General features: G+C 34.3%; 2 protein-coding genes across 4 annotated transcripts in view; one reads left to right on the top strand and one right to left on the bottom strand.

The window, feature by feature from the left end:
• Positions 16-6382, bottom strand: LOC18612580 (ribonuclease 2). The gene is made up of 9 exons (XM_018125541.1): positions 6018-6382; positions 5916-5944; positions 5298-5371; positions 4612-4713; positions 4488-4491; positions 3431-3522; positions 2093-2254; positions 1587-1656; positions 16-354 (listed from the first exon to the last, which is right to left on the bottom strand). The coding sequence occupies exons 1-9, from the start codon at positions 6305-6307 to the stop codon at positions 299-301; spliced, it is 879 nt and encodes a 292-aa protein (XP_017981030.1). The 5' UTR covers positions 6308-6382; the 3' UTR covers positions 16-298.
• LOC18612581 (mediator of RNA polymerase II transcription subunit 19a) overlaps positions 7210-11123 on the top strand; it is a 12207-nt gene continuing 8293 nt past the window's right edge. For all 3 annotated transcript variants that reach the window (XM_007049457.2, XM_018113934.1, XM_018113935.1), the window contains exons 1-3: positions 7210-7439; positions 7528-7656; positions 9322-9387. In XM_007049457.2, coding sequence (XP_007049519.1) covers positions 9357-9387 — 31 coding nt within the window. In that variant the 5' untranslated portion in view covers positions 7210-7439; positions 7528-7656; positions 9322-9356. The remainder of the gene's footprint in view (positions 7440-7527; positions 7657-9321; positions 9388-11123) is intronic.

Consider the following 11123-nt stretch of genomic DNA (forward strand, 5'->3'; position numbering starts at 1 on the left):
AAATGGGGAGAAAGGTTGCTGCAATTCCTTACGACACAATATATAATATCCATCATCCGGCTAGGGGACTCAAGTTTACAACTTGTTTCCTATTTCACATAGCCTGCACGTTTATTTCTCTTACAATAAGGTAATCGGTAAATGTGATTAAGAAAAAAGCATCATAGAAGGACATTTCTTCTGATGATCAAATTAAACAAGTTGAAGAGTTTAATTGAGGAACCCAAATACAGCCATGTACAAAGCAGTATCCAATTGAAATATGTTACATTTTGATACAGAAACATCAGCCCAGATCTCAGAGAGCTTCATCCTCAGATGTCCATGCAGCATCAGTTTCAGATTCATCACGCCCTGCAAGGAAAAAGAAAAAGCAATGACCTTAAGGCCCAAGAAGAGGGAAGAATTAAATTTTGAGTATGACTTTGCAATAACACGCCCAAGAATGAGCAGACTGCAAATGTAACCCAAAATCTCTGAAGGACATAAAATCTCCTGTTAAGGTAGGTTGTCTGTTAGTACTAATGGGCCTTACCAACAAGCTGCAACATGCAACTCATCTAGCTTTTTCAGATTCTGACATCGTTCCACAGATTATATTATAAGGCCCCAGAATTATACTCATGGTAATGGATTGGCAAGCTTCCTAACTCATGTTGGCCAAACATCATAATATGAAACTAGATGAATGCCCAAACCTACATCCTTTTATAATGTCACCCAACTTCCCGCTTTAAAGAAGGTAATATTTTGTTGATCACAAAAACTACTTAAAATTCGCTCCTCAGTCTATGCCAAAAATATGTCAGTCATTTTATTTCCCTGAAGTGATTCCAGTTCAGTAAAATACTAGGGATCTGACTAAAGCCTCAAAACCAATAACATTAGTTTTTTGTACTCATTCCTTCCCCTGACCAAATCTGACCACCTTCCTCTCAACATCTCTAATTTCTATGTTTGCCTTGTTAATTAGCAGAGACTTGTTACCAACTTTCAAGTTCTGAAAGGGGGCTTACTGACAACTTCAACTTGATTATGAGCAGAAATGAATGATTTCCAACTTTTGGGTAAAGAATAATTCAAACACAGTTACAGAGCCAGCACATGTAACATTACTGATATGAAAACAAGTGAGAAACTATCTGAAAGTTCCTGAAATCTCATAGAAGGTATGATTATGAATTTAGGGCTGCACTTAAAAGAACGTAAATGGCATAAAAAGGATGAAACTATGTCAGCTTAGAACTAAAACACATAATCAAAGACCTTGGTCTATTGTGATTCATTTACAGATCATGACCTCAAGACTTTAACAGGCCAAAACCTAATAAAAATCCATATTTCCCATATGCATAAACAGTGCAAACATTTGTTTCACCATACTAAAACTAGCTAAAATATGGAGAAAGGCTGCAATAATCATAAAAACTTTTCTTGAATACAAGCACAATGTTGATGCGCACACATTTAAAAAATTAGACCCACTTCAGACAGATATCTTTTCTTAATAAATATGAGGTGATCTAGTCTGCTGTACATTTTTATGGCAAAGTGATATCACTGGCCTACAGTTCAAGAAAACTTACCAAATGACACGTATGCTGGAAAGCTTACATACTTTGGACATGAGGTCTTTGAAGCCAAACAGTTACGAGGCTGTACCAAGAATAAATAATTTCAAAACATGCATCATTTATACAATAAAAAGATGACTTTAATATAGATATCTCATCAGAAAATAAAGATGGTACGGCATACTCAAGAATCATGCTAGATAAAGGCTTTCTGCTAATCCATATCAAAGGTCCTGATGATCCGATCAGTTGCTCTCTTTCAGTAAAACAAAAAGCACGGTTTTTTAGCAGGAACTCAGAGATTGGCACTGCTAACACTAGGTTTCTTTAGCAACCACTACATTTGTTGGTGGGTTACTCTGTCTTACAGAATGGATGATGGACTCTTCCCAGCTAAGTCCAATCAATGTATGGACATAATAATGTATTGTTGAGTACATCAATTGTGAAGTACATGGGGGTACAAAGCTCATAACAGAGTGATGCAAATTGTGAAGAGTGACTGGTCAGAATCTAACCTTGAAATCCTTATAGAAGCATAAACGAATTTCCTCCACAGCATCTTTTGAACAAACAACCTCAGGTGTTGCCTGGAAAGAATTCTCAATGGCAGAGACAATGCCTCCAAGAGGATACCTTTCGCTATTAGAAGGAACATATCCAGCTTCATTCAGTATTTTCTGCAATCAAATGATTGTACAAGAGACTTATTAGTCAATTTGATAAACAGATAGCACAACATATTATTTCCAATATGAGCTAATCTGAAATATAATTCCTAAATAAAATTAACTACTAACAGACTAACAAAAAAGATGACACAATCAACTTTACTCAGCAATAGTCATAGATTTCAAAAGAAGAGATCAGTAACCTATCCATCAGACTTTTAGATACAACAAAAAATGTAAACCAAGATGGCTAGGCAACAGAGCACCTAATGAAGGGTATAGGCAGCGATCAAAATAATGGAGTTAAAAATTTTTGTAATTTGTTAAAATAGATGTGCAAATGTACTGTTCATGCAAGTTAAAAAAAATATTAACAAGTGACCAATTGGACTTGAAAATTCAACAATTTATATATTACATCCGGCTCAGAAAGATTCCTTTTTCTCGTTTTTCAATCCAGATCTAGTTGTGGCTTGGATGGAGTCACCTGATACAGGCTAGCAAACCTTTCAAAAGCCAATCAATAAACCCCACCTTGTTTATACTAGTCTTGATCTTTCAAAAATAATCTATGCTCCTTTTACAAATCTGATTAAACAATATCCTTGCTACAGTCAGCTTGATATTCCAGGCAAATACCTGGTCACTCTAATATGTTCCATTAGTATAAGGTTATATTTTGAAGTATAAAAATAAGCAACTTATTTTAAAAATACCGAGCCATATAAGATAGCAGTTTCATGCCTGAGTTAAAGTGCTAATAATTTGCTCACATTGACAGAGACACGGCTTACTCTTTCACTAACAAAACTATCCCAACAATTGATCATTTAGGGCTGGATACAGAAGACATATGACATAGAATATTGGCAGGAAACAGAAAGAAAATTGTTTTTCTCAGTAAGCATTCAATTATCAAGAATTCAGAAAAAATTGACAAATGTCACCAAAATCCCATACTTCTGGCTACTTAATAGTAATATGTGTCAACTCCAATAAAAATACAAGAACAAGTAATTGATAACACACTTTTGGCTTCCTGGATAAAATTTCCCCCCCCTAAAAAGGGAGTTAAATGCACATCCCAACTCATGGTGATGAGTATTTAGGACACAAACTGAACAACTAATAAACATAGAATTGTTTCTGCACGTATAAGACTAAACCAGCTTTTCTAAAACTTACTGTGACATTATATTTGAAGTAAACATTGAGGGTTGTTAAAAAGTAGCTGTATTCATCCCGAAATACTGGAAAGGAGCAAGTTCCATGCTTCTCTGCAAGTGAAAATGCAAAACTTATAAGCAGCAAATATAAATAGAGAAAAGAAGAGCAAATGCATACAACTTTCTCTCAAATTTTAAGCCTGCAAGTGCTTGTTCATCAAAATTTAACCAAATTATTTGTCAAAATACTCTTTAGGAAAGCAGCACACGTGCAAGGTTGCCACTGAATCCTCGATACTGAATAAAGGATCATTATTACTTCCTTAGGGACTATCACATTCTACTCTTGTTTCAAGGATAACATATATTGCAGTGATTCATTTTAGTAATACTGAAAACAACCCTTTTAACATGTTACACCACAGTAGCTATCTAAAGGAGTATATATCCAGACATGATACCAGTAAATTACTGTGATATGAAGGTATCATAAATATCACTTGTCATCATCCACAAAATCCCAAACCCAATCCGAAGATCATAAATCACATAGAAAATCCATCATGTCTTGTTATAAAACATGTTAATCATCTTTCACTCTTTGTATTAAAGCCTCCCATTCATTCACATATTGATTTATTAGTCTCTACAGGCCAATGAAAGCAAAGGAAGCGAAATAGGCCATTATTAATGTAGTCAACTACTAGGCGCTAGCATTCCTTTTATTTTCTTTCTTTCATTTTTGGTCAAATGGTTGATGACTCAATGATGGCTAATTTATTCCCATCCTTTTCACCCATCTGGTGTGCTTAAGCTTGAACCTATGACTTATAATCTGCCACAGATTTTACGTATGGTAAGAGCTGTCATTAAGCACTAGCATTCACATGGACCATGGCTCTAAAATTGCACCGACAGAAGCTATTTAAAGAGGGTTCAAATGTACAGCATGCCCATGATCTCAGCATCCTAATTAATACCTCATACTTCTGTTCCAATTTAAATAGAGAAAAATATATAAAATGAACATGATATGTAAATCATATCATATGAAAACAGAAGCTGAAGATACTTACCCCACTGTCAATGCACATGCCCCATTTCGGCCATCATAGAAACAAGAATGAAGCAATTATTAGTTTTATGTCACGGTGTGAGTAATGATTTAGCAACATATAGAGATATACAACTAATATCCACCTCATGAGCCCAAAATAACCCTCTTCCACTGTAGCAAGTCGATGATTGACCACAATATAAGGATGGCCAGTACTTCTCGAGCGCATCAAGCAATGTTGAGATCTACATGCATTTAGTAACAAAGATCAGGCAGGAGAGCATATTGACATGACACGTGTGCCAAACCAAATACACCAAACAAAGAGTAGTAAGAGAAAAAAAAAATTTATGGAAAAAGAGAACTAATCTAAGGATATATTCTGGGAACTGGTAGAATACAAGTCAGGACATAGAGGAAAACATGTGCCAATATAACAGCTTTTAAAGTTTTAACTCTTAACTTTTTCCAGAAATCAAGCCAACTTTTGAAGTTGCAAAGAAACTGAGATAGGTTCTTGTGCTATAACCTTTTAAGACATCTCTATGCTATAGATGCCTAAAGATAAAAAGAAGAAACTATAGAACATAATAATTAGAACAATGACATAGTATCACAAGGTGTCAATTATATCATCAGCACATGCTCACTCTACATAGGTAAAAAAGTTAATAAAGAAAAAGTTGTCGGGCAGGCTTTAAAGCATCTCTATACATAAGCTGATTTTGTAAAATATAAAAGCTCTAGGGCATATGCATCACCTCAGATGCACCAATCAAACAAGTCCAGAAAGGATGTGATTCCAAATTATATTACAGAAACAACACACCTCTTTGACATCAAATTGAACTTGGGCACAACAGGAGGGCCATGTTCCATCATTATAATCTGGCCACAATCCATCTATCAAGCAGATAAAAATTTTTTTAAAAAGGAAAAAAGATTAGTACATTTCTTTTGATTTCGCCTTGTCTATAATGGATAACATCCAAAAAAAAAAAAAAAGGAAAGCACAGTTGGCTCTAGGAACAGTGGAAGGGCGGAAAACTTAAAAGCTATTTGAAAATCTCTCTTCCTTTAATATTATTACTTTGAAAATGAAAAATAGAAAAAAAAATTGTGACAATTGCAAATTTTAAAGCTTCCCTGCCCTTCATTTCTTACTAGAACTGAAAAACAGAGCACAGCATTTTGACACATAATTTGATTTTTACAGACAGGGAATTATCTGTAATATTCCACTGAATTTCAATCCAAGTCTCTACAATTTAAAAAAAAAAAAGAGATGAAAATTTTCTAAACTTCAAAAATTGCTAGCAAAACAATCTAAAGCAGCCTTTTGAGCTCCTAGGTCATAGTTAACGTATAATCATACAGTCAATTATTTCAATATATCAAATAATAATAATAATAATAAATAATAGTGTATCCATGGGCAAACACTTACGAATGGTAAACTCAGTTGGAGAATTGGCGCTGCAAGGAAAAAAGAAGTTTAAAAACTTAATGAAATTGGAGTAACAAGAAATTGAGAGAATGACTAATTTACCCTCGGCAGCAGGCGTTGGAGGAGCAGCAATGGCGAGTTCCGTGGCAGATGGTGCCAGGCCATTGAAGAGACAAAGCGAAGTAATCGAACTCCCTCTGTCCTCCTTCTAGGCTTCCATCCACGCCTCCTATCAAACAGATAACCACCGTTAAGGCGATGCAGAGGAGGGATTGGGCAGAGAGAGACGCCATTGCCTGTGACTTTTTTTCCGTGTAAGAAACTCGTTCTGAATTTATAGGAGGGAGGTAGCTGGAGGGAAGGACAGAGTTGTCATTTCGGGTCGTTGCCATAACGGACGAAGCAGGTGCAAAGCAATAATTGAAAGTAGAAAGGGGGGTGGTTGGGGAACCTCGTTTCAGCTTGGTTTCGGTCTGGGACAGTTGCCGTTTTTTAATTTTATTTGGCTAAAACGCTAGGCCCGAATATCTGCCAATTTTAACCAATGGGGAATTTCACAACTTTGTTGGATTTCTTTCTCTTTCCAAACTGACGGTACGAGATTAGATTATTATAAAAATTAAAATCACAATCCAAATATTATTTTCAAACCTAATTTAATTTTAGAAGGGTAATGCTAAAATATCTAAATTTCATCATTTTACCATATTGTAACAATCTTGTAATGTCATGTCAATATTTATTATAATTTATTAATATATCATATTGATGTTATCTGATTTAAAATAATAAATAATATTTCAATTATTAATACTAAAAATTTATTTAAATAAAATAAAATAATAAAATTTATTTAAATTTTTAATACTATATATGTCTAAAATATTAAAAAAATAAACTAAAATCTTAAATTTCAATCTTTTACAATAATTTATCTTAAAACTAAATTAATATAAATTATTATTTTCTAGAGGTTTTTCTTTCTTGCAGATTTTTTTTTGTTTTGCTGTTGACTTTGATAATTATGATTAGGAAGACGACATTAACTTCTTCTTTTTTTGTTTTTTTTATTAAGTAATATTATTCTGTTTTTAATAAGATATATATGAATCATTATTGTTTATGGAATTAATGAAAAAGAAATTTTTTTGGCCTTCCCACTTTATGGGTTGTGGGTCCCGCGCCCGTACGAGTGCGTTCAAACAAGCATCGGCAGGGGCGTCAAATAACCTGACGGTATTCGCCCCCACCCCAAATAAAAAAATAAAAAATATAAATATAAAGTAAATAAACAGCCCGAGACCCAGAGAAGTTACGGACCCGAAGCCTGAGAGGAGTCGAAAAAGGAAAAAGAAATTGGTTAGTCTCCGTCTTTCCCTTCCAAACCCTAAAAAGTACAACTTTCCTGGCCTGCTCCGGAACTCTCTCGAACTTTCTCTGATCTACCGATTATACCCTTCCACACTCTATACTCCTCCCTAATTCCCTTCAATTCCAACCTTTTTCGCTCTCTTCATTTCACTGGTCAATTTCTCAACCTTTCCCTTTCTTTTTTTCGTTTTAAATTTTTATCTAGCTTTGCTTTTTATTTGAATTTGTTAATTTTTCGTAGGTTCCTTGTACTGGTAGTGAAGCGCGAGGTTTGAGTTGAAAAGAAGAAGAGGAGGGAGCTTCGAGTTTGCGCTTGCGTTTCTCTTGATCTGAAAAAGTAGCTCAGCGACTTTTCGATTCCACGTTAGAGGTATTCTTGATTTCTTTTTATGTGTCTTGTGTTTCTTAGTTGAAGTTTTTTTAATGATAAATTATGAAGTCTTTCCCTAATTCTTCTTTGTTTATAGAATTAGTGATTGTTCCGGCAGTGTTCTTTATGTTTATGTTATTTCTTGGAAATTGATATAAATATGGAGTTTCCGTTGAGAAATTTAGTGGAAATGAGAATTTGGGAAGAAATTACAAAAGGAGCAAATTTAATTTAAGTTTGTAATTTTGGTGTTTGTTACATGTGGAATATTAGCTGGTACTGCGAAATGAAGAAGCATAAATGGAGGTTCTTGTTTTTAGTTGTTAAGCAGAATTTTGTAGCAAAGTTAGAGGTGACTAGCTAAACCTTTTATGACTTAAAATAAGCTGAAACCATGTTTACATAAAGTATTTGGTATTCCAATTCCATAAAAGTTCAATTTCAATTTCTCAGGGCAATGAAAAAGCAGTCGCTTGAAAAATTAGTAAACAAGGAATTTAGAATATATTCGTAAAGTAAAATATGCTATTAATTGGCTTATTTGGGAAATTAGTACCATGTTCTTCTTATGAAATTTAACTGGGGCAGCATAGATATTATCAAAACGTCCTGAAATTTTGATTAGATTTATTGGGTCAGATGCCCCCTAATAAATCCACCCATGAACCTGTGTTTAGCTGGTGTTGATTTGCTATGTTTAACCTAAACATTAATCTACGTTCTAACAACCATTTTGCTTTTTGTTCTGAAATGAAAGTGTTATCTGGTTACCAAGCCTGTATCAGTTTTACTTGAAAATGTCCTTTGCCCAACTGTGCGTTATATCAACCATTAAATTACTTGAAATATAAGGAGGAGGGTTTCAGAGGGGCAGTGGGTCTTCTTCCTTGTTATTCATAACTAAATCGCTAAAAGGTTTCCTAGTTTTATTCAAACTGTGTCTTTCTCAATGGGCCTCCCGGAGGCTGCCTTAGCCCCACTTCTCCTTGACCAATTTCAAGCTTCCTTTTCCTTAACAGCTCTATCCTACTCAGCTATTAAAAAAATGGGGAATATATTTCCATATTGATTTTGGATGGAGTTGATGATGCTCTGCATTAATCAATCTTGATCTTGCAAGCTTTACATGAATCTAGAGCACTTTAATCTACATGCTAAACTTTGGCTGCATATTTGCTCTCTTTCTTGGAGTTCCTTCCCGATTAGGTCTGTGACAGTTGAAAAAAATAATGATTGGGAACAACATATATGCTGTAAGAAAATCATTTTATCTTTTTAAAAAAATGATGCAATTGTTTTGCATATAAAAAAAATTGTAAGACAGATGAAGGCAGAGAGATTTTGTCACATTGAAGTAGTCATATATTTGATGTTGAAAGTTAGCTATAGAACTTCAAAATTCTGAGGTGCTAGTTTTGCACGCATGCAATAAAAGGGGAACAAATTGAGAAAAAAATGTATTACTATAGGTATGTACACATTTCCTGATTTCAATTTCTAAATGTTAGAATTGGCCTTTTTACAATATATGACAGGCCTGTGATGTTTATGTTCAACTTACCAAAGATACCTATTGAAGATCTAACTGAATCATTGTTTGACTTTATAGATGTTTTTACTTGATTTTCATGGATTTTTTCCCTGACTTTGGCTACAACATTGCAGTTGATGATGGTACATGTTTCATGAATCATTAACTCATGGATCCTGAAGGCAAGAAATTTGGAAAAGGTACTATATATTTAGAATGTTGGTTTATTATTGTATTTTGTTGTTCTCATTCCATTTGTTTGGTTGAGATAGGGCTTTGGATATGCTATTAGGTTTTTATCTATTGTAATATTCTTCATTGATGGATCATTTTTATCTTGGTGGTTGTATTTATTTTTCTTCTGAAGTTTAGCCTATCATATTGCCATACTGCAACAGATGTTTAAAGTTTGATACTGACAGTCATCCAGTCTTCTACCTGAATGAGCAAACTACAAATTGAAGGAAAGGAATTAAGAATCTCGAATCTTGTAGTTGATCAGTATCCGATCATGTTGAATTCTAATTATTGTAGATAAAAACTACCCTCTATGGTGCTAACAACTAATTGTGCGTGTCTTAGCCATAGTGGTGTGGAAAAAGAAAACAATAAATAGAAAACTAAAAGGGTAAAAGAAAACCAGAATAGGGACTGAAATAGATGTAAAAGTGAAGTTGGAGCAATGAAACAGGGGTTGAGGGTTGTAGACCTCTAACAATAATATCCAAGTGTTATATGGCTGCCTAATGTGTCTAAAAGACTATTTGTACTAAGGTTACAGCAGCTTTTAATCCTAGCCCTTGGATACACCTGAAGCCAATCGGATCCTAGCTATTCGAACTAATTAACAGATCACGTGGTAGTCACATGACCACTAACTAAATAAAACAGTAAACATAAAAAAGATCATATCAAGATACCCAATTGAAATAAATTCTAGAATACTCCTGTACCATGTTGGCTCTTTCTCTTTGATGTAGCCGAAAGGTTTAGGACAATTAGTACTCAACAATTAGGGCTAGAATAGGGTTGATTGTGTTGGAACAATAAAAAGATAATTGGGTTTACAAAGAAACCTCTTGAATAAATATTCAAAATAACAAAAGATGATAATAATAATTTTCTATCTAAGATCACCTATTTATAATAGCTAAGATAAATCCTAATCAAATAGTAATTCTAATCCTAAATAAAGACTTAAAGTACTAAAATTCTAATAAAGATAGGAAAAAAGAATCTCAAACTAAATAAATAAAATAAAATCCTAAACTAACTAAAATACTAAATAAATTTTCAATGTGCCTGCATCAGTCCCCTCGGGTCAGAAAAGATTCGACTCCGACGAGTAGGCCTTGACATACTCCTCATAGATGTCGGGATCCACTCGTTTCAATTCTTCTTTTGCAATCCAAGTGCCTTCATTAGTAGGTTTACCAAGCCATTTCACTAAAAATCGTCTATACGGGTTCCCTCGTCTAGATCGAACCTCTTTTACATCTAGCACATCCTCAATAACTTCAACCTTAGCAATTGGAAGGTGCTGAATTTGAGCGTCTATGTTAGATGCAGTTCCATCACATCCATCAAATGGATACAAGTCCAAAACATTAAAAATAGGACTGATTTGTAACTCAAGTGGCAACTCAATTAAGTAGGCATTTGAACAGAATTTCTTTAGCACCTTACAAGGTCCAAACATTCTAGACTTGAGCTTGTGATAAGTACCCTTAGGAAATCTTTCTTGCCTCAAGTGCACAAGTGCTTGATCACTTACCTCAAATTCCTGCTTGCGACGATGTTGATTTGCTGTAAATGAATATTCTGCATTGCTGGCCTTTAAAGCAGCCTTTACCTTTTCATGAATTTTCCAAATATGATCAGCAAATAACTCTCCTTCATTACTCACTCTAGCTTCTTGTGGTAGGGGTACTAAATC

Source organism: Theobroma cacao, chromosome 1 (assembly GCF_000208745.1).
Source record: "Theobroma cacao cultivar B97-61/B2 chromosome 1, Criollo_cocoa_genome_V2, whole genome shotgun sequence".
In the NCBI taxonomy this organism is placed as follows: Eukaryota; Viridiplantae; Streptophyta; class Magnoliopsida; order Malvales; family Malvaceae; genus Theobroma; species Theobroma cacao.

Bases quoted from the DNA above. Each gene is read 5' to 3' on its own strand.
- LOC18612580 (XM_018125541.1), bottom strand. From the start codon at position 6,307: ATGGCAACGACCCGAAATGACAACTCTGTCCTTCCCTCCAGCTACCTC. The intron at 2,255-3,430 runs GTAAGTTTTAGA...ATTTGATTGCAG, and splicing joins ACTTCAAATATAATGTCACA to AAAATACTGAATGAAGCTGG. The intron at 355-1,586 runs GTAAGTTTTCTT...TTTTCCTTGCAG, and splicing joins TCCAGCATACGTGTCATTTG to GGCGTGATGAATCTGAAACT.